The sequence below is a fragment of the Eleginops maclovinus genome, chromosome 8 (assembly GCF_036324505.1).
Source record: "Eleginops maclovinus isolate JMC-PN-2008 ecotype Puerto Natales chromosome 8, JC_Emac_rtc_rv5, whole genome shotgun sequence".
NCBI classification, from domain to species: domain Eukaryota; kingdom Metazoa; phylum Chordata; class Actinopteri; order Perciformes; family Eleginopidae; genus Eleginops; species Eleginops maclovinus.
In genome coordinates this window covers 12,454,392-12,478,636 of record NC_086356.1, presented here as the reverse complement: position 1 = coordinate 12,478,636, position 24,245 = coordinate 12,454,392, and the positions used below count along the sequence as shown (strand labels likewise).

The 24,245-nt window shown below is 40.6% G+C and overlaps 1 protein-coding gene across 2 annotated transcripts in view; it reads right to left on the bottom strand.

Annotated features, from left to right (window-relative positions):
* The window catches only part of LOC134868287 (mediator of RNA polymerase II transcription subunit 13-like), a 69,325-nt gene that overhangs the window by 12,275 nt on the left and 32,805 nt on the right, over positions 1-24,245 (bottom strand). For both annotated transcript variants that reach the window (XM_063889314.1, XM_063889315.1), the window contains exons 3-11: positions 15,342-15,426; positions 12,245-12,328; positions 3,841-3,986; positions 3,015-3,221; positions 2,195-2,359; positions 1,916-2,072; positions 1,707-1,811; positions 608-1,264; positions 51-264 (exon numbers count right to left, since the gene is read on the bottom strand). In XM_063889314.1, coding sequence (XP_063745384.1) covers positions 51-264; positions 608-1,264; positions 1,707-1,811; positions 1,916-2,072; positions 2,195-2,359; positions 3,015-3,221; positions 3,841-3,986; positions 12,245-12,328; positions 15,342-15,426 — 1,820 coding nt within the window. The remainder of the gene's footprint in view (positions 1-50; positions 265-607; positions 1,265-1,706; positions 1,812-1,915; positions 2,073-2,194; positions 2,360-3,014; positions 3,222-3,840; positions 3,987-12,244; positions 12,329-15,341; positions 15,427-24,245) is intronic.

Below are 24,245 nucleotides of genomic sequence, written 5' to 3'. Positions count from 1 at the left end.
GTGTTGGAATCTAAACTATCACTGCATTGTGTTATCAAACTGTGTCCTACCTTAGCCTTTTTGCTGGGTTCTCGCCCTTGACCCTTTAACCTCTTGGAAGAGGAGAAAGTGTACTCGATGTCTCCTTCCTTAAAGTCGTAGGGATCATCGCCCGGCTCCCGCAGCACCTCCACACCCGGCTGCTGCAACAGGCCCAACATCTGGATGTGGTCCTTCAGCCTATCTTCTGAGATTTTAAATCTCTTGTGAGTCTGTGTGTATAGTCTGGAGGACAAAAAGAGTACAAACATAACATAAAGCGTAGTAGTAGAACATTCTGTCTAACTTTCCTTCTTTTGTTGCCTCATATGGAAACTCACATCCTATTAAAAACTCTGTTTAATTATCTCATAAATACTTTAATTCGATGTGTGATCAAATAACACCAGTTCTAGCTGCTAAAGCCGCTAAATTATTGCCGTTTGTATTGTTGCTGTGTTGTTTAGTATGACTCTGGCTCAGGTATCAAAGTCAGTTTTGCTAGAAGCCTGCATGTCTTTATCTGTATTCTTAGCTGGTCTTTACTATTGACATTTTTTGCAAAACCCTCTTGCTTTGTCTCCCCCACCTCTTTAGTGGAGCTCCCTCAGTCGCTGTCTCTGCCTTCACTTCCTCTAACTTATCAGTGGGGAGTTCACAGGGTCTGAAGTCAGTCTTATCAGTCCTGGGAGTCCTGAAGCCTCTCCACCAGCCGGCCTCATTCTCCCTCTGCCTCAGCAGAGCTGTATACATGGCTGTCTCGCTGTTAATCATCCCCAGCCCTGAAGCCCCATCCTGACAGACAGGCATATCCACTGGACCATCCAGGACCTCCGGGTCCTGCATTCGGGGGTGGGGGCTGAGTGTAGGAGGAAGGGGAGACATTGGCGAATGGAGCAGGGAGTCAGGGGCTTTTCTGCCATTGGAGAGTGGTTTAGGATACTTGCAGTTTGGCAGAGAGGCCATAGGCTCCAATGAAGGCTCTAAAGCCACGAGACCCCCGAGCTGGGGCCCTACCGGCGAGTCCTGCTCCAGAGGGCTCTCCTGTGTGACAGATAGACGGTGGTGGAAGGGGATCGTTGCTGGCCTCTTGGATTGTTTGTCCGCCTTCTCTGTCTTGTCACTGGTCTTGTGTTTGGGCAGCGAGGGAGGGTATAATGAGGGGCCCGAAGACTGAGGGGGGTTGGCACTACTCTGTGGGTTGGTGGTGGATGTGGTGGTCAGATTTAACTTCTGCTGCTTCAACCTGTGAAAAAATCAAGTAGTTTGAGAGACAAAAACACAAATAATGGGAAAAACCTTAAAGGAACTGTTAATTATTACATTGGTATTTCTTAAAGACACAATAATGACAATCATTGAGTTATCAAATGTCCACACTTATTTTTGAGTGTTTTAAAGTCCTATTTATTCTTTCCATCCATCTTTTTGGATAGCATGTCTGTGGTTTTATTTAAGTTTAGACTCTTATCTGACACTTGCAGCTAAATTATTCACAGTATTTTACAATGAAGGATGTTGACTTAAGTATAAACACTCTCTGAATCCATGTAGATTTGATTATCAGATTTGTAAAAGGTTTTGAATATAAATATGTAATTTGTAATGAGGACAAATTTAAGGCTCAGATAATGTGTGAATAAATCTAATAACTGATATTGAGCAGCTTGGGTGCAGCTCTGTGGTACCTGGAGCAGCTGCAGGATGTTCTCGCCCCCAGATCGTTGAAGTCCCACGTGGTTACTCCATTTGGCACTTCCTTCTCAGGCGTCACGTCAGTTGTCTGATTCGGTCTGCGGAGAACAAACAGATCCATGAGGACAGCAGCTCAACTGCATCACTGCACTTCCACAATAATCCCACCAAACAGCGGAAACACACTGATAGTTGAACTTACACATGCTGAGGCTGGTTGAGATAACACTCCCGCCATGCCTGATGGACCACCTGACAGGTGAGTTTCTTCCCAGAGTGCTTTGGGCTGATGCTGGCAACCCCCATGCTGCTGTCAGGTGTGGGGACACTAGAGACGGAGGTCACAAAGCCGCTGTCCGCTAAAAAGATGAAGCGTGGAGCAGATGTCAGAATGCATGACTGAGCACATCATTTTGAAGACGTTTGTTTAATGTTGTATGTAATATCCTGCAGAAAGGTGTGTCTGTGTGTGTTTTGCTACCTGAGCAGGGCTGCTGCGGTGACGTTGGAGGTGTTAGCGGCACGCTGCAGTGGTTTAGCTCCCTGCTGAGGCCCTGAGCTGCTGGGAGAGATGGAGGCTGCTCCACTGGTAGGTCTCCCTGGGCTAATAGCACTAAAGCCACTGGGTATGTCATCCTTACTCCACCTTAAAAGAAGAAAACAAGGGCATTATTCACTGTTATGAAGCAATGGGATGGCCAATGCTCACTTCTAAGGGCAAGGCTTATTTTGCATCAAGTCATTTAAAACAACAGCTGGATGTATTTTCTTATTATGCAATACCTTCATAAGAATTCATGTAAGAATATAAGTAAAGCAGTATATACTCAATGCAATGTATCTCCTCCTTATCTATTAATGTAATTAAACAGTTTCACTGCAATTTAGAACATATAATCTTAAATCTCTTCGTGCACTTCTTCATTATCATTTCATACAGCAAAGACTAGACAATGTTTTCTTCTTATAAGTAAAAGCTACTGGAATCCATAGGAGCTTTGATTTTAATCAGGTCAGACCAACGCTGTAGGATCAGACTGATTAGTCCAAGCTGTTGGAGTAACTCCCCGGGGCCTCAAATTCACTGTCTGTCCTCTCCTAATTTCCTGAGTCCTCCTCCCTTCCAGTCATTTCCCCTTCTCCACTCTGAGATGTGATAAAAGACTGTGAGGATCATTGCAGCTAAAGTACACTTCAATAGCACCCTATACACCAATGCCTCAGCTTAATCGAGACATGAAATGGAGACAGAGAGTTCCATACTTTTTAAAATCCAACAAAATGTTTTACTTTTTCCATACCTACAATGACCTCCACTGCCGCGTGACAGTTGCGATCATAAGCTTGACTTGCTTCTTCTTTTTCCTTTTGTCCACTTCCCTCTTTCTGAGGAAGTACTATTGGGTAGAAGTAGCTCCACTCCTCCATCAGCTTCCGTGTAGCAGGGTCACTCATCTTAAAGGCCTGACCTGTTAGAGTGCCGCTCAGACCGTATGGACTCAGGATCACTGGGAGGATATAAAGCACAGTGATATTCAGTAATTATCTCTTAAATTGTCCTGTGTTTCAATGTATCAAACAGAAAACATAGACACTGAGGAGGTAGATGGTAAGCATAATGAGTTTGCAGAGGGTTGCCCATATTAATGACTTTTTTTTCCTGTTCTATCCAAAGAGAAGTTAAGATAATCTCGAATAATCTTCCTAAAATCAGGAACTTAACTTGGCAGCCCTTGAGCACATTTACTCAAGCAAAACTTAAGTATTATTCTGAGGTGCTTAAATTAAGTATTTCCATTTTAAGGCTATGTTATACTTTTATACTTAGAACCCAGCAACATTTAAATTGAGTCACTAATTACTTACAAAATATCTTCTTGTATATTTTGTTAATGATTCTTACATATGTTAAGTAATATATACACACTTACATTCTTTAATTAAAGGATAAAGGATCTGATGAGAATGTTCACCATTGCTGATTTAATCTTTGAAAAACATGTTTTGAAGTTTGCATTTTCATCAGTTACTGATTGTACTTCCATGCAGTTTAGCTCATTTAACATTGTTTCTGTTTTGGTCTGTGGAAGTAATCCATAGGAGTAAAAATGGCTTTCTTGGTGTCACCTTGTACTGGTGTGATGGAAGTCTGTGCGAGGCAGATGTGGTGTTCTGTGATGTGGTATGCAGGCTGGTGCTGGGCAATCTCCACACTCGTGCACACGTTGCTCTCCCCGTGGAGGAAGAAGGAGAAGGAACATGATAGGTGTTCACTGGGGGAAGAAGACAGTAATCATTCAGATTGTGAGACCACCGATCGGCAGGAACAGTACAGGACTGTCTTATCTGTGTCGACAGTGAGCTGATCATAGAAAGGTGTGAACAAAATACTTCATACTGTGAAAAATGTAATGGATTGGCAATATAAGTTTGCATAGCAACACAGGATCTCTGTCAAATGTAATTACATGTACACATACCTTCACATTGGTTAACATAATTGAATAGAGATTTAAATCAAATCTGAATGACATTTAATTATGTTAAACCTGAAATTAAACAAACCCATAAATCACATCTATTGAAAAACCAATGTACAAAATGAATATGCCGGTCTTTTGGGCAGCGGCATGACAGATGATGAGTGCTTTGCTCCAAACAGCAATTTAGAGAACACAACACTCAGAATGTATCTTTCTAAAAGCCCCGCTAAGCTCTACCTACATTGATCATCTTCATCATTTCCCACACGGGCTCCTTATTGCAGGTATAAATCCTCATTTGCTTATGACTGATTGTGGTGACTCCATGTTTACATACGCAGCGCTCTCTTTATTACACAGCCCAGGCATAGTCCATCACACATTGCTGTTTTTTTCTTTTTCTTTTTAATCACAGAGGAGTCTTTTTTTGGGGCCTTATTGCAATCTACATACCAGTGGGCGGGTTGGACATCATTAACTACCAAGATGGCTTCACTGATGTATATTTTTAATCTATAAAAGATCCTAACCACCTTGGTTTACATCAGACTGACAATAAAGTCAGCAGGTACTGTAATCTCCTTGTGATAACGCTGCTGTCTAGGCAATATCTCCTTCGCCCTGAGGGAGCTGCTTCTCCTTTTGAGCCATAATGAATCATCAAATCCAATAAAATGGCCAGTACCATAGTCCCTCATGAGCCGAACTGAACACAGTCTTAAGGGAGATAAATATATTTTGGCGTTGACCGTGGCGGCCTCCAGATGGCGCCGAGTGCACCCTAAGACAGAAGAGGCTGATTTCTCTAATTCATAAACATCTATATGCTCTCTGAGATAAAAACATACCCTCATCACAGGTTGTTTAACACAATGGCGCACATCCACAGGAGAAAGAGAACAGATAAAAGCACATTCATATGCAAGCCTGTGACACAAGCGTGCGTCACCTTTGCACACACACACTCGCTCACAGAAACATACACAGCACTAGTCTAACATCTCCACAATTCTCCTTTGTACAACACATGAGTCAAAATGCTTTCAATGTCACTGCCCTGCAACCTCGTCCTCAGTGCATCATTACGCCATATGAAGAGCTATATATAGCAGCATGGAGACGTTCAGGAGAACAGCTGCAAGTCAAGAGTACCAGCACAGCTAAGACATGCACATATGCACAAACAATCACAGTTTACATTTAGGACATTTAACCAGAATTTTGAAAAGCCACATGTTCCAACAGATTCTTTATAAAGTTTCGCATCTTTATTAATAATAACAGCTGAGGCTCCTAAAACAAATAATTAAGGAAGTGTTTTCATGATTTGTTCATTGGTTGAAAAATTGTGTTTCACTTTCTGTTATGGCTACCCTGCACTGATTAAATAAGGATGTGAAATGAAGCATCCATTAGAATGTATTCTTTATTGTGTTGATAATTCTGTTTGTGTTATATATTTTTATGAGATGTGTCGGGCCTGATGTGTGTACAAAAAAAATGACTCCCATAAGACAACTCATAAAACGGCAGCACTTATCGAATAGCGGCAAATCAATGTTGGAAATCATCTGTTCTCTCTTTGTATCACTGTCTCTACAGGATTAGAGGCTGAAATTAGTGTGTGTTTATAAAGAGTTGTTCATCTAAGTGCTCTCAATAAAATCTACCTGATATATCACAAAGCAAAGCCTGAAAAAAAAGGCTACTGATTAAAACACTCTAGTCATTTATTATAGTATACATAGGGAAAGCTCACTTGTACATCATTATAAGTGATAAACCATACAACAACCAGTCTCAACATTAAGTAATGTGCAACAATCATGACCTAAGATACATTATAGCTGCAATAAAGTGCAATTAAATGCAAGTCAGGGAAAAGCCGGACTACAAAAAGAGTTTCAAACTGTAGGCTGACGCAGCTTGGAGATTGATGCTCCCTGTCCTTTAACAAAGGGCATTTTTCTGCACAGTAAGCGGGTGTGAGCGTGTGGACACACTGGGCTTCTTGCATCCTCGGGGGACATATGTGCACTTGGCAAGGGTGTGTGTGTTTGTATGTATGTGTGTGAGGACAGTGGACAGAGATGTGAGGCGGCTGTGTGCTGGGCTGTATGAGTACAGGTATTAATAAATGAACAGGAGTGATGGCTGAGACTCGCCTTGGGGCTGACAGAACTGGAGAGATAGAGAGGAGACGGAGAGAGAAAGGGAAGGGGGGAGAGGGGGGGATGAAAAAGAAGTGAGTGCGAGGAGGAAGAATTGAGGAAGAGCAGGATAGAAAAAAAGACAAAAGATGGAGACAGAGTGAGCACTGGAGGTATAACAATTAAGGCTATGCATGAACTGAGAGGAGAAAGGAAAATAGAAAGCAAATTAGGAGAACAAGAAAAGAAAGATGCAGTGTAAACTGAGGAGTGAGAGCAAAACGAGTGTGAGAGAAAGAGGAGGAGGTGAATAATTCAGTGCCACGCACTATAACTGCTGCACACATATCGATGAGATCAGAGTTTTAATGGGTGGCTACTGAGCACAATTTTATGGTGAAATCAATCTGGGAATGTAGAAACAGAAAACACACACACGTCACTTTCCAAGTTTATATCCAGTGGGAACAGCAAACACACAGTTATATTCACATATTTGTGCACCTGTGTATGTACTGCGTGAAGTGGGAAGCACAAATGCACACAGACAATGCCACAGTTATCATAACAACATGTGAACACGTTTGTGCATCACACGCATGTTTGAAGGCCTGTGAAAAAAAAGATAAAGCAGCTCATGTGACAATGTGACTGTTCTCCCCATCATGATGCCACCAGCCAGCCAGCAGGGGAGCCGGTTAATGTCTGACATGCATCATGGAATTGACACACATGCATCTGTTTGTACAATCACATGCACACAGAATAGCATCCCAGTCGTGGGGACACTCTTATGTCTAACCCAGTAGGAACAAAAAATAAAACGGGATTAGATCAGCATTAGTTAGAAAGCAATAAACAGTGAAGAAATAAATATGTGCACCCTGTTATTGTCCTCTGCTACAGGCATCTGAAGCCCATGATGTGACGACTGTGTTAAGATATCATTAACCGTCATATGCACGATGAAGATGAATGCATTTTCTTGTTTTTCTCAAATCTGGGGGATTAATTTTCTTAATCTGTACCTTAAAGTGTCTGACACCATAGCACTACTATTGTGAGTTATTCTAGCTCTTCTTACACATTCTGAAAACTTCTCATGGTAACACAAGAGTGTCAACACCTCTCTGTTGGACCGATTAGCGTATGTTTACCCTCTTGTGAGCAGCAATTGCACACTTGCTCTAAAAGTCAACCCACTGCACCGGCACGATACATTTATTCCATACAAACAAACAGGGCCGAGCCTCGTATAATCTCAGGCTAATGCAAGTGAGTGCATTTGTTCTTGCACACACGCTTGATGACATACCAGTATTAACACGAGCATAAGAAGGATGTAGTCAGTTTTATGTATTATTCAGTGGCCCCCAGTGGGTGGCAAGGCTAGTGTTGCTATCCCAATGTTTGTGCTCAAACACTGCTCTACCAAGATTCAGAATGAAAAGGTGCTCAAGGACACAAACTGTACACACTCATCATCGCTCTCTCTACAGGCATAAGAAGCACAGAAAAAACATCAAAATTAGATTACTTGTAAGTCCGGAAAAACAGCAGCTGTGAATAATTTCAGGTACCACTGGCTTTTACCTCCATATCTGCAGTTGTAATTAAAAAAGAGGAAAAGCATAGGTAGGATGTTGCTGTGATGTATCGCTGTCCTCTCTATTGATTTTCACAGAAAGTGCTTTTTTCCTCTACCTTCTCTCTCCCTCTCTAGGGTGGTTTATATTAGGACTCTGGGTGATAGTGCATTAAATGCTCTATGTCTTTAGAAGCCCAAGACATATGTAACACATAACAAATGAGAAAATGGAAATATTTCAAGATATTTAAAATTTAAACAAGAGTGAATTAAATATTGCTCTCCTAAAAAAAAACGTTTAAATGAAATTAAAAAGAAGACTTTAATAACGCTGGTACAAACAAAAAAGGACATCATATAATGTCTCATTCCCCTGTAGTACATTAATATTTGTATTGCCCACATTGTATTTATTTCACAGCTCTAAGCAGCTGTATTCACATACAGAAGATTGTCCAGCGAGTTCTCTATGAAAGCCATTTTATTACTGATGTACTGAAGTCAGTCAGTGTCATTTACACAGCAGTGGCTTTTATTGAACAACTGAAACTATTCAAAATCTGATTGTAGCAGATAGAAAGGTTCAACAAATTAAGTAGATTGATCAGGTGATCTGAATGAGTTCAGTAAAGAAAGTATAGGGTTGAATGTATCTCCAGTGACTTCCTGCAGGTTATTTTTAGAGATTCCTGCATTCATTTCTCCAAAAGCACTTGATCACAAAACAAAATGGATAAAAAATGTAAAGTGAGAGAAGCAATGGATGATGTCTGAATAAAACTTCTTAACACTTAAGAACTCATCACTAAACACAACTTCTCAAAACTAAAGCTCTAAAAAGGAGCACTTTGCTTTTCAATGGAGCCTCTATAAAACTGGTCTTTATAGTTCAGTCCCAGCGAGTCAGTAACTCATGCTTCCATCTATCTATCAGTCACTTGTCAGTTCTATCAAATAATAACCTGGCCCTAAGTCAACCAGCAACAAACTCTTTAGAACAGAACAACATCTGGGATCTTATACCATTCCCCAAGTATTTGATATAATCATGGAGATTTTTGTTGGGGATAAATTAAAGAAATATCGACTTTTAGCTGAAAGATCCAATAATGAATTGCATGATGTCACACACAACATGTTTTGGCAGAACTGAGGGAATTTCATTCTCTCACTTATTGCAACTGGGAGAGTCATTTTTTAAAGCCCCAGGGAAAGATTTAACCAAACACACCAAGTATAGATTTTTTTTTTTCTTCCTTGCTCATTATCGTTGTTTCTTCTCATCTGTCTACTTATGATTAAACTTGATTAAGTTACATTCTGTTCATGTTAGGAAGTACTTTGTACAAGACCCCCTGGCTTCCTTCTTTCCGAGAACATTTTCCATTAACCAGGCTATTTTAACTGCACAAACAAATACAAATAAACAATCTTGGCAGCAGTAAAAATATCGCACAGGTTTTAATAGAGATGCAGTCCAGTAGAGCGTTAGTGAAATGGGAAACTGGGTATTCATATATCATTTTGTTGATTTTATTTCTGGAGATTATGTGACCTTGTGATGTGGCCGGACACCAAATGTTTGTTGCCTAGGAGATGGCTAATATCTCAATGTCATTGGTCCCTGGGGAGGAAGAGGGGTGGAGAGGAGAGGAGAGGAGAGGAGAGGAGAGGAGAGGAGAGAGGAGAGGAGAGGAGAGGAGAGGAGAGGAGTTTCTTTCCTCAGGTCAGGTAAGGATTTCTGCGACTGTAAAAAAAAATACTTTCAATAGACAGAGCAACTTGATTCTGTTTTATGGTGTAGCAACAGAGGGCAGCTCTATCACACTGTAACATATCAACATTATTTATGCATGAGTATATGGCCATTAATGCAAAAAGAAAGCACATAGATTAACAAATATACTGTGCAGTGTACTTGGCATGCATAGAATTGACTGAACTAATGAGGGAGACTGCCTCTAATACATCCATTCAGCCGTCTATAGTAATGATTAATTTACGACCCCCCATCTTCTCTGATCCCCACCACACATACTGAGCCTCCTCCCTGCTCTCTCTTCTCTCTCACATACTCTCTCTGTTTCCCTGTTACTCTCTCTCTCGCTCCCCTCAGCGTCTGATGCAATCCGTTACCAACCCAGAGTGTTTTCCTTCCATTCAGACACAAAGAGAGCATGAGTGCTGTGCTGAGAGAGGAGGAGGAGGAGGGATGAGTGTGGGGGGGTGTAGGAGAAGAGGAGGGTTTGGATGTGTCCTGGATGTGCCAATCCTCGTCGTGCCCCCGGGACACATATGAGATAAACACTAGATAAGCCTGACAAAGGCGGTGGCGCCAAGGCACAGGAGTTGGCACGGGTAAGGGGGCACGGCATGGATATTAGCACCGAAGCGCCCCCTGTTGGGGGTGAAAGGCACAGTGTGGGAGTGAAGATGAGACAAAGGAGCTGGTTACAGCTGAGGCAGGAGGTCAGTGCATGCCTAACTGAGCAATGTTCCCTCATGGCATGAAAACACTGACGGCCAGGGATCTGCAGGGGTCCTCAGGGCTCACACTGTCAATTGTGGGGCAACACTGCTATTCTGGGAACAAGGCACATTGTGTGTGTGTGTGTGTGTGTGTGTGTGTGTGTGTGTGTGTGTGTGTGTGTGTATGTGTATGTGTATGTGTATGTGTGTGTGTGTGTGTGTGTGTGTGTGTGTGTGTGTGTGTGTGTGTGTGTGTGTGTGTGTGTGTGTGTGTGTGTGTGTGAGAGTGTGGGCATTTAGGACAGCATGTGTGTTTGCATGTGTGCTAGAAGCCAGCAGTGGAGAAATGTGGGAAAGAAAAAAAATGGCATGGTTCATTTAAACAATGTGAAACACGCCACAGATTGCACGCACGAAAAGGCCAGTGCAGACATCTACATTAGAGTTCTTTTTTTTTTTTCTCGATCTGCTCAATAATGTTTCTCTGCTTTCCTCCTGCTCTCTATCTCATTCAAGGACGTTCAATAATTCACAGACAGAACAAGTCAGGATTGGCTCAGCAGGGGGCGTACCAGCTGACAACATATTCATACAGGCTGTCAAAACCAAAGGAATTACATGCTGTACAAAAGTGACACTCACATGTAAATCTCTGCACTCAGAAACTACTTGTGCATCATTTCAGAGAGAAAAGCTCAACATAGGATTCTCTACTTCCCACACAAACGTAATTTCCTGATCCTCTGTATGCTGTAACGTTTGGTAACTTTTAATGTCAGTTATATTTCTGATTTAATGTTTTATTAATATCTTTATATTTCCAAGCAAAGTATTTTCAATGTGCTAATTAATCAGCAAATTAAACTTGTCAGATATGTAATGTACCGAGTACATGTGCAGCCAATCTGTTACAGATGTCTAAATAAATACAAATAAAAAGTGAAGAGCCAAAAAATGCATCCGTGGTAATTAGAAATAGATAATTGTGGGGGGGTGGACTACAGAAGGTGAGAAGTTTGGTGATGTCACGTTGGGTTTTCCACCTGCTCTGAAAAGCTTAACTTGAGTTTGCCTCAGTGCATCACACCAGACTGCACTTGTGTCAGCAACTTCTAAAGCGCCAATTTTTCTCACTTCGCATAACATTTAACTGACAAGGCAATTTATGGCTTTCCAGCTCCATAACTACAAAGTAAATATAAACAGCTTTAATGTGTGCTGATAGTAAGAAATATTCTAACATATTTCTAGAATGAGCAACTTGACAGCAAAGTGCTTTCTTATTTGGGTATTTAGCATTTGAGCAGCGCTATGTTAGAGATGTAAGGAATGTTGAATCCCAGCAGGAGAGGCTGAAGTGGGCAGACTATAATGGCTGAAGCAACAAGTTGAGCAACTGTCATCACACCCGCCCCTCTTTTTTAACTCTGTTTCAGTCTCTCTGTCTGTCTCCCACATTGTCCACACACTTACACAGCGTGACACTGACACACACACATAGCCACCCTCCCCTCACCCAGAGAGAGAGAGAGAGAGAGAGAGAGAGAGAGAGCTGTGAGAGCTCGGCTCAGCACGGCTCTCACTTCTCGCCACCATTCACTGTCCTGGTTTTTAATAGTCTCCCACCATGAGCCAGCTGCTGCAACATCAAGAAGAGGAGAGGACACAAACACTGAATCACATGAAAGCCATTCAGCTTGCCTCGCTGAGTCACACTTTGACATGCACATAAGGACCTCTGCAGTGTATATTTCTCACAGACTAACATACATGAAACATTGTGCACACAAAATATGCTGAACAGAATGTCAAAGAGACAAGTGTGCATTTAAATCTTTTACCTGTTGCCCAAAGACTTTTCTTCCAGTGCGTGGGGCTTGAAGAACCACTTCCCGATCCTCACAAACCCCTTATCCATCAGACATCTGCAGTGGGAACAAAGGAAAAAAAAGAGTCAGAAAATGGTTTAACATCTTCTAAAATGCACTTTCACAAATGAATCATGAAAAACAAATAGTATTTTGAGAGGCTTTAAGAGGCTTTAAATTGATCTCAATGATGATTTCTTGTTATGCTTCTAGTAAGGTTGTATTGGATTTCATCACATAAGAGTATTTCTCAATGACGGCTCCCATGATATCAAGACTTAGCTTTTTTTAGTAAAAAACTGTTGATCGCGTATTTATATTAAGTTGACCTTGCATCAGTTTTCAACATATTTGATATAGTGAAGAAAATAAGCAACAGAGAACGCAAGACAGAATCATTTTGTTTTTGGCTGTTTGCCTGTCAGAGTTATTTTATGACTTTACTTATACTGCAGCAGAGCCTGAGCTACTTCTGGGCAAGGGTTGAGATGTGGCGTTTAAGTGCGCAGATAAAAAGGAAAGGTAATCTTCTGCTAATCGGCTTCCCCCCAAGGTGGTGGGCACTTTTACACATAGCTTTCCAAAACCCCTTTTCTTTGGTCAGACCAAAATTTGATCACATCAAACGGCTCAGTCATCATGCTCCCTATTTGGAGATCCCACCATCTGTGCATGTCTACGCCTCATGTCAACCTCCTTTCAGAGACCAAACTGAGCAGCTCTGTCAGAACTTCGACTCATCGCTGTGTGCAGGAGCCAGTGATTTCCCTGCTGGATCCTCTGACCAGGGTCCAAACCTTGCAGCCTCCAGCTCTACCATCTTTGTTACATGTCTTATCGACCCAAAAAAGATATATATTAGAACATTAACATAGAAACGTTTTACTGGGTATTGGATACATAATGACTCAAACCACATAATAAGGTCAGTCTTGGCTCTGATACAAATTCTTATCTGATCAGGGAATCCTGGAGCATTGTCACTTTCTTGGAGCCCTTACAATGAATACACTGTAACTAAAATCTGCAGCTGATTTAAAAGCCTTCAGAAGAAGCTGCTTCAAATGCTCGCTCGAGGAAAGTACTCCCTGTAATTCTTGCTGCAGGTCTAGTCAACCATCAAGGAATATTATGTCTTAAACTCCTTTTTTGCATTATAGGGGCATTACAACCAGCTCTAAACATAATGTTGATATGTCTAACAACTGGCTGCTACACGTGAAGCAGGAGGAGCTACATTTGCATCTAATTGTAGATATCCTCACTATTTTTGCTTAATTTTGGTACCCAGCGGGTATATCTGGCCTGCTAAATGGTCTGTATAGTACTATTAACCTACTAGATGTTAAATTTGTCCAGTGTGTATGGTGGGTTTATAAAATGTTTTTTAATGAAAGCAGCAGCATTCAAATGTTATGATAATAGTAACACTGAACCCTGAACAGCAGAGTTGTGGCTCATTAAAGGAGTTGAACCACACTGATATACTTCACATATAGTGTAGCGTAATTGCACATGTGGTTAATGTTCCACTATGAGCAACTCCTTTCACTTCACACACCATCCTACCCATTGTGTATGTAAAGATATTGATATGTTTTTTAATCAAAAGCTTTATTTATTATATAAAGATGTTGATGAAGGCAGCTTTAAAGATACATATTTCAGGAGCATGTGTGCTTGATTTGAAGGTGTTTCGAGCTATCACATTTTCACCTTTAGCACACACTTTTAGAAACCTATTGGCAACGGTTATGCCCTTGTTTTTGTCTTTCAGGGTCATTTGAATGATGTATCTTTGGTTTCAGTCCTACTCCAAAGTTCACATTGGCAAATACACACTACATCTTTACAACTGACCTCTCAGTGGAATTAGATGAAAGTTAAATAAAAACATCAAATATATATAACCATTCAACAGAGTTGTTAACAGTGCTATTTCTCTCTGCTTGTCTTGTTGTAATATTCCTAATTAATTGCTCAAGTATAGTTGTTTGATTAAGACCTTCTTAATTCAATTGTATATTCATTCTAAATAATGACAATAATTAAAAATAATATAATAATAACAGTCAGAGACAAAGGTCAATTTTGTCTGTAAGATATGAAAGACAAAGTTGAAATGATCCGTCCTGTGTTGAAATAGTAAGCAGTAAAAGAAGTTAGCTTCAAGGTAATAGCAAGGTTAATTCCACCTGCCCCCTATGATGATCACTGATGCTTAACTTAATAGAGAGCAAATATGTGCTGCTTCATTTAACAGATGGCTCTGACTCAGAAAGGAGAGCTTTGGGTACTTTAGCAAGAAATTCAGCACTCAGATTATAATTTCATTAAGGTGAAACTGCTGGAAGAAAACTAAAACAGTCTATCAATATGACTCAAAGTTATTTTGTTTGGTGATTTTTTTTTTTGGGAGCAATCAAAATCCTTGCTCATTAATATTCTCAAGTGTGTGGGTGCTTGAGTCATCCATCATGAAAATGTTCAATTTCAACAAAGTATGCTAATGCTGTATAAATCAAGCTGTTATTGCCTCAAAAAATGTATAAAAGCATGTTTATATGTATCTATAAAAATGACTTCCTTTAAAGTTCAAATTCATTATTTATAAACTCTATATAAACCTTGTTACACTTAATAAATACATTGATTTAGCTTGACAACACACTATTATGCAGCTTTATGCAAATGTTATGACATTTTGGTGTATAAATGCACAGTATTCATATAATATATATATTAATATATAATAAATGTAATATGATCACTGTTTGCTTACATGGTCACTCAGTATCTTGTTTATTCCCCAGCCTTCACATAGGTGCTAACAGGGGGAATTCTGACAAATAAATACTTAATACTTAAATGTAATGAACTGTTTATTATGCTGCATATAAATGCTAAATGGCCGTCACAAATTGCAAATTGTGCAAAAAATCATCTTAATACTATATACTTTATTTCATATGTGCTACATTCAATGTGGCTATGCTATGCAAAGGGTTTTCATATTCTATGTGCATCGCTGAGCAGCTTTCCCTGTGCAGATAATGAAGCGCTTCTTTACCTTTCCAGCAGGTTGTGTATGGCCTTGAACAGGAGCGTCCTGCACTCGTAGGACAGCCCACACTCCCACAGCCCCTCCTCAGCCACTGAAAGAAAAGCAGAAAACAATCATCAGATAATAAATCTAAATATTTTATTACATCTAATAATAAAACAAATACAAATGATATTCTCTGTGACAGAGAAACATCTGCACACACCAGCTTGAGGATAATAAACAACCCATGATTCAGCGTTTAACTGCATGTGTTTATGGCACGCTCTGTCAAAACATGCTGCATGTGCTGATGAGAAAACCTGCATATCGTATCAGAAATTACACTGAAGATGAGGTTGTGCGGAAACGTTGCAGTGTGTGTGTGTGTGTGTGTGTGTGTGTGTGTGTGTGTGTGTGTGTGTGTGTGTGTGTGTGTGTGTGTGTGTGTGTGTGTGTGTGTGTGTGTGTGTGTGTGTGTGTGCAGCTGTCAGGTTGGCTGCAGCGACAGCCCATTCAAACCCCATGCAGTTGTCAACAGCAGTTAGTTTATAGAGTGAGTGTGGCTGTATTGTTGCAGGATGACACACGCTTGTGTGCTCAGGTTTGAACATGCATCCCGAATCTGAACTCATCCCTTTTTTTTCATGTGATATTTGAGCAACTCAAGACAAAACCTGGTCGGATCAGTTGCACTCTGCCCGAGCCTCTGACATCTCAGCAGGCAGTTCACATGTGTCAAATGTGTGTGTGAACAATTGAACACACTCCTGATTTCTTTAACCACCTGACCCCACCCCGACACCAACCCCCATTGCCCTGCTCCTAAAAAGAACACAAAAACACAAACACACACACACACACACACACACACACACACACACACACACACACACACACACACACACACACACACACACACACATACACTGCGGCCAGTTAACAGTGCTTCTCTTTGTTCTTTGCCATATACCTGCAGGGCTCGTGGAAGAACTGGAGGATTGTGGGTGGGTGTTGTATTTGCTTATAGGGTGGTGGCAAACAAACCAAGCATCACAGAAATACACAAGAAAAAAAGGAATGAAAAATAGAAGCAGAAAGCCTGGGGGATGGGTGGCATAAACCCCAGTAGAGGTTTCTCTTTCCCCTTCTTTCTCTTCCTTCATTTTTTTGTGTGTGTGTGTGTGTGTGTGTGTGTGTGTGTGTGTGTGTGTGTGTGTGTGTGTGTGTGTGTGTGTGTGTATGTGTGTATTCCTTTCTCCTCTGCTGTTGCTTTGTTGATATTTCACTCCTGGTTTTTTTTCTTCTTCATACCAGAGTGAATGAAATTTCCTTACTCGCCAGAATTACCCTGTAACCATGGAAACGCTGGCGGTGAGAACATGGCGCCCTGGCATTCAATTTCAACACTGGTCCCTCCCGCCCCTCCTCCTTCTCCTCCTTCCTCTGTTCTCATGCGCCCAACACCCCTCCACCCTCCCCCCACCTTCTTCCCCCCTACCCACCCACCCACTACTCATTTACTCCTGCTTCAGGGCTCAGACAGGAAGCTCGCTCTAGCCAGCTCCTCTACAGAGCAAGATAGAGCGAGCACCACGAGCAGAATGCCAAGTCTCCGGCAAATCCAGCTCATTAGCTCTCACTGTCTCTATATCTCCCTCTGTTCAAAATCCCGAAACTTTTTTTTCTTCTTCTCCCACTCCCACCAATCCTGCGCAGCCCATCTTCATTTACTCTCGCCATGACCGATCCACAGCAGGCTCTTGACCCCTCTAACTCCAAAACTGTCACTGACTCCCCAAACACCGCCTCCTCCCACACAAAACTTGACAAAAATGAAGCACACATCCCAAGAAAAAAGGACTCAAAGTCAACTTTTCCACATTATCTTCCCTAACTCCTGCATGTGAATCTGTAGCTCCTAAACAGTTACAGTTTTTTTTTTATCTCAGCAGCAGCACATACTTAGATGCCAGAGAGAACATGCAATCTACATAAGACACTCCTGTTTATATTGTAGCTGTAAAGGAGCCAGCTCACTGCAGCATATCAGCACAAGGTGTGACAAATCACTCTCGCAAGCAAACAAGGTCAGGCATCCACACGAGCGTGCAGCATACACAACCTCACATGAACATCATAAATATAGAAAATGGAGTGTGAAATAAAACAATGATCTGATACATTGAAGAGTGATTTTCGTGAGGGATGCGTGAGCCAAAAAACACCATGAAATTGTAATTTTAAAAGCACCATGTTTTGGGTTTTTACTGCCTGTTAATCAGAGGAGGAACACAGATGGCCCGAGGGAAAAGCGCACTGTAGACACTAAATGCACAGCTAAGTGCAATAGGGCTTTAAAGCATCATGATCCATCATTCATCACAGCCTGAGCTACGGGGAAATGCATCATGCTTGAGAGATCTTAAAGGAACTGGATGTAATCAGCCTCAATTAGGTTAAACTGAAAGCTCATCTTTTATGTTTTTAACTGATTATCTCTGATAAATGCCAGATTATTTTACAATAAGCAGATCCATTCTGTAAATAAATAAAAACAAAATTTAGATTTCAAGCCGAAAGTCATGTTGGTTTCTAATGAAGAAAAAATATTATAAATGTTTCCTATGAGTATTTTATACTTTAACTCGTGAAACTGCAAAATGTCTAATGTGCACCAATCGTACATTTATATTGTGCAAACTCAATGTGGAATGATCATTATATAAAAAAACTATGAAAATAATCGTCTGCAGCACACTATAATTACATGATCCAAAAACAGTCTGTGTACTGATATCAGTTTGAGAGCAACATCAGGTGAAAAAATTGTCAGAACCATTATCAATGTGTGCATGTGTTCATCCTAACGCACGCAGCGTGTGTGACAGCTGGTTCCCAAAGTGCCTTAGTGCACAGGCAAGCTCTGGGCCTGCCTTTGCTCGTGTGTGTGTGTGTGTGTGTGTGTGTGTGTGTGTGTGTGTGTGTGTGTGTGTGTGTGTGTGTGTGTGTGTGTGTGTGTGTGTGTGTGTACAGTGAGGTAATGTCCTTACAAATGCACAGTTATTTAGCACAACCTTCCTTCCCCCATCCCCGTGCCTCAATGCTCTTAACCTCAGCGCCACCCCAAACACAAACAAGCAGTGATGGAACTGGGTCGCCACTACCACTCTCTGTATTTCCACCTCTCATTCTCTCTATCCAGCACCATCTTTCTGCATCTCTCTCTGTTTCGCCTCCCTCTTTCCCCAGTGTGTTTGAACCTCTCTCTCTCATTTTTACAAAACTCTTCTCATCTCTCACTTATATCCCCAGACTGTGTTGGTCTCACACCACTAGAGGGAGTGACCACGCACCACCACAATACTGTTCTAACAAACACAAAGATGTTATTGATCCAAGAGGGGGAGAAGACGGGAGACGAGGTGTGACAACACTTTGTCTCGGACACGATGACCCCTCTCCACACATTTCCTTCCTCTCTCTCTCTCTTTCTCCCTCATTCATTCATTTGTCTTGGATCAATATCACCAGCAGTATTGGCGTCCAGTGGTGTCTCAGCAGTGTGTGTGCAGGCTATCAGCTCTCACTGGGCAATGTGTGTGTGTGTTTAATGTAACACTGTGTGTATGTGTGTTTGATTTCACACAAAACCCCACTGCCACTTTACTAATTAGCTGCCCTGCTGCATGTCTGACTAGAGGTTGGTCTCTGTTTGCTGAGTGTGTGGTGTGTGTGTGTGTGTGTGTGTGTGTGTGTGTGTGTGTGTGTGTGTGTGTGTGTGTGTGTGTGTGTGTGTGTGTGTGTGTGTGTGTGTGTGTGTGTGTGTGTGTGTGTGTGATAATGTGTGTGTGTGTGGTGCACAGCAACATAGTATGCTTACATTTAGTGTGCAAAATTGGGCAAAAAATGCTGTTTTCAGAGTCTCAAATATTGAAGTTTCCTGCTTATTGTGGCAGATTAATTGATAATGGATGTAATTGTTATCTGCAACATATAAGAGAGGGATAATGATAATAACGAGTCTGTGGAAGTGTGTGATAAGGCCAAAACAATATTGCGATACATATCAGAACAGTATCTCGATATCATATCTTTCAATATTAAATAAACATTTTTAAATCTTTATGAAAATAATTTATGGATTTGATTTGAGATTAATGTATTGTCAATGTTTTACGAAATTAGAAAACCTTCAACACATGCACTTGATCATGCTCCCGTGTGAACCCTCGATATACAAGACCAAATGTATAATGTTATACAAGTGCTGCAAGAAATTGGACACACTTCTGAAACTGTTTGGCATCCTGCAAAGCTAGTACTACATTTTCACGATTCTACCTGACATGAGTGTTAGCCGTTTATCGATAGCCTGAGGTGCTGGATGAAGTCTGCAGACATAAACGAAGAAGATTAAAAGACCATAATAGCTGACTGTTTTAAAAACACAGATCAGATCAGTGAGTTCAGGATCAGCACAAAGAAAGGTAATTGTTAGGTCATCAATATTGATTAATAAGGCACTGCTTATTTTTTATTAGGATTGAATGTTACACCTCAGTGTCACTCCCTTCCTCCCTCCACTCTTATTACTTCATGATTCCTATTTTTTCTAGCTTCCTCTGACTCAGTCGCATTCTCCACATAAGAGGGAAATTCCCACCAAGAACAGGCATTTATACGTTATGAGCAAAACAGAATTCTAACAGGGCAGAGTTCCCAAAACATATTTACATGGACAAGAGAATAATGAAAAGAATAGTGTGGAGGGAGACCCAAGAAACCCAGAAGGGATTACTTATAGCACTTACAGTCCACTGTCTTTGTGCTCACTGTTAATATCACAATAACATGCTGTATTACCCTGGCACTGAGCCAGAGTTAATGGAGCTAGGCCAGCAAAACAGATATATATTCTTAATTCATTCAGACAGGGAACATTACACCTTAACAATGTGAATTTACTGCAGGAAGTTAGAAATCAGGATGTTAGCAAAGCCTTAAATAATCAGGAACTTGTCTTATCTTGTAAGAATTCCTTTCATTCTTATATACATCCTCATATGTGACACATTTTTCCTTTGACCCACTTATTCTGAGGTCAAAACTGTCAGATCCCCCTGACCTGAGCTATATACAACTGATCAATTACATTATACATGGTATTTTAAGTGTTATTACATTTTAGTGACAATTTCCACTGTTGATTAAATCCAAATGTTTATTATCATTTAACAACCCCCAATTACTCAATAAACTGCCATGAATATAAATGCATCAACATCTGCAGTGTCCGAAAGCAACTGTATCATCAGACAGTTCCATGGAATTGAGAACGGTCTCCCTCCATTAGTCACAAACATTCTTGACATTTTCATCAGATTTTACTCCCACAATTTCTCTTTAACATTTATTTGTAATAGCATAAGTGTCCTGTGTAACAGAAGTCAGTTTTTTAAGTGGCTCTCTGTTTAAGCCCATTCTTTTTGGTTATGTAAATACGATAATAAGATAAGATAAGATAAGATTTACTTTATTAATCTCAGACTGGGGAATTTTGCGCTGCAGCAGCAGAATACAATAACATACACGTCATTATACATAGAAATACAATTTAAAAAAAGAAAGAAACAATTCTAAAGTATGTACATCTTACAGAACAAATATACATAAACGGGCATTATATATATATGTACGTATATATATCTGAATATGAACATAGATAATAAGTAAACTGAGTGACAAGTAGACTATTGGATTTACAACATGTAATGCTGAATATTATATTCATTATAGTGCAGGTTATGGATTATTGCAGTGTATGGATTATTGTAAATATTCACTTGTGGATTTTAGAATAGAAGTTAACCTCCAAGCATTCGTGTTTGTCTGTTAAATGTATAATAAATACAGCTCTACAGGTGTAGGTGTTATTGCTTCTGTGACTTTCATTTTTCAGTCACATGAACATCGAGCTGGCTGATATTAAAGCTGAAAAAGTTACAGGATCAGACGAGGTTAATTATCATCAAGTAGCAAATAACACCTGTAGCAAAGACATGATATCAACCTGTTTCCCTTTATCCATTCATATGTAATTGTGTATTTGTACATATCATTGGCCTTGCTGTTTATAGTGTTGATACTTAAGTGTTTGCTAAACTATGTTCATCTCACTGTTTGCTTTAGACATATGGGGATACATATGTTCTCAAGAGAGAGGGTATTTCATATGCTCATTGCAGTAAAATGCATCACATATAGGCTCTTAGAGACATGGTCACAATGTGGCATATTTCATTCTCACTATCTCACCTTATTTCTACCTGCCCCTCAGGTCATTAAATAGCAAACACCCCTCTCCATGTGACAGTCCCCTGCACTTTTCATGCTCCAGTGACACTGTTTTCTAAACTTTTTTGCAACACCTGTCAACCCAACCAGGTCTCTGCAGCGCCATTACACAAACCCCACCACAAAATCCAGTGGCCAGTAAAACTTAAACTCTGCAGGCTTTTGAATTAAACTAAATATAAATCCTTACAAACCTTAAACAAGACTCACATTGCCTTCATATCAGCACAGACACAAATTATGCAGTTTGACAGGCTGCTTATCAAATCCCAGTTAACCCAGTTTAGCAAATGTCTCTCCTATCAACCTTATGATGGCAATAATATTTCAATGAAGATGGCAATCATTTGGTATCATGTTATAGGAAAAAAAAGAGAAAGAGAAAAAAGAAAAGGGAGAAACAAAGAGGAACAATTGTTATTATATATATAACACATATTTATACATTCATCAGTACCTATATGTAATTGCATACAGTTTGACTGCACACATGGCAGGCACTGAGACCCAGAAAGATGGACAGAACAAGGGGCAGCAGTGACAGCGAGGAGGAGGAGGAGGAAGAGGAAGAGATGAGGGGAAAGTCTGGAATCAATTAGGTGACTGAGCTGGAGTTGCTTGCATATTTGTGGGAGTGAGTCAGGCCGAAAGGCAAGAGAAGGGACCAGGGTGTGAACGTTGTGCCATGAGCATATGAATTCATATAAACACAAGCACTCAAAAACAACAGTAAATGCCTACTGCGTGAGTATTTGGTGACATTTTGCGTGTGAGTATTGGATCAATCCAGCAGCACCGGACCAGAGGAGTCAGGTTGCAGCCAGAAAAGCCCCACCTCTCCTGAGCTGGGGTCAAAGTGGATGGTAAGAACGGCTGGCTGGCACTGACCCAAACCATGTCAACGCAGCAGCTTTCCATGTTCCCTTACACAACTTCCCCTCGTTACTTCTTTCTGCACTGAATTCAGAGCACTGTTTTATATCACTGGCTCTGACGGAGGGGGGGATTTGACTTGAATGAAAAAAGAAGAAAGCCCGTGCTGTACAAGGCTTACATCTCCCTGTGAGAGGAGCTGAGGTTTACGGAACAACTCTGAATTTGCAGAAGTCACAATATGCACGGAATATATCATGTCACAACTTTATGTTTTGCAGAATGTGGTTTATGTGTTCTGCTATTATTGCTACAGAGCATGCCACAGTGCTACCAGAGATGACCTGGTGTGAATACTAGGAGTCAAAAGCATCTCGGCTGCTGGCATGCATCAAGCATACTGATGAGAAGAGGACAGAGGGATGCAACATAAAGTGAGTGGTAATGTATATGTGTCTGCTTGTGTCAAATAGCAAGATTAACAGGGGATTGAAAAGAGGGTATACACTAAGAGGCAGAGAGAAAGTGATATAAAGGTGTAAATCTCTAAGGACAAAGCATCTCCATGTGCAAACAGGGTTGTGTTTCACAGACAAAGCAGCAGATTTTACATACTGAAAAGGGATGTATCATTGGCATGCAGGAAATAAATAATAATGAACAATAGAAATACGTCATTAAAAACAACAAAGACAATCACTAAACCAACATGTTAACACCAGCTGCTTACAGCTCAGATGTTCTCTTCAAGCCAACAAAACAGGCAGCAGATATTAATCTGGGTCTGTCTTCAAGTTCAATGTGTGTTTTTCTCTACTTCTTAGAGATTAAAATCTTACTTCTGCATGTTTCCACATCTGTCAGCCATTCATTGATTTTTAATTTGGGAAACAGAAATGACACATAAGCTCCTTCATTTATTTAGCAACTCACCAGTCAATCCCACTTATTCGGAGTGATTCTGTGCTGGATTCATTAGGAAGAGCATGTTGACAGTGTCATTTATAATTTATGGGATATTTACTTTATTAATGTGGAGGGAATGGTATAATTAGTGTGATTGGAGAGGATCTAGCCGGGGCTATAAAACCAACATTTAGAGCAAACTGAGATTGTGCTCTAATATAACCTGCTATAAAAATGCATGTGAGTGTGTAATTGTCTGTTTAGAGGTTTGGGTTACATGCAGAAACGGAAACAAGGGGATGGTTAGAGTGTAAGAATGAGGGAAATAGAAACAAAGCAGATTAAAAATAGAACAAAGAAGAAGGAAAAGAGGTCTGCATTAAACAGAAAGATGGATGAACATTTATGATAGAAAATGTATGGAAATGAAAATGGATTCTGCATAATGCTGACAGAGAAAAAGAGGAGTGTGTGTGTGTGTGTGTGTGTGTGTGTGTGTGTGTGTGTGTGTGTGTGTGTGTGTGTGTGTGTGTGTGTGTGTGTGTGTCTGTGCACGTGTGTGTGTTGGCCTCTTGCCAACCGTGACAATCAAAAAATGAGACAACTGTGCAGAGAAAAGCCAACAGAATTATCCCACAGCATTACATAATTTGACAGTCACTTAGCTCATTCAACCCAGCACACACACACAATCAAAGCAGCACCACACACAGATCTGTTAATGTTTGGGATGCTGCGGATGGTTGGATGCTAAGTGCCAAGTGATTTCCCATAAGTCACTGAGAAATAAAGAAA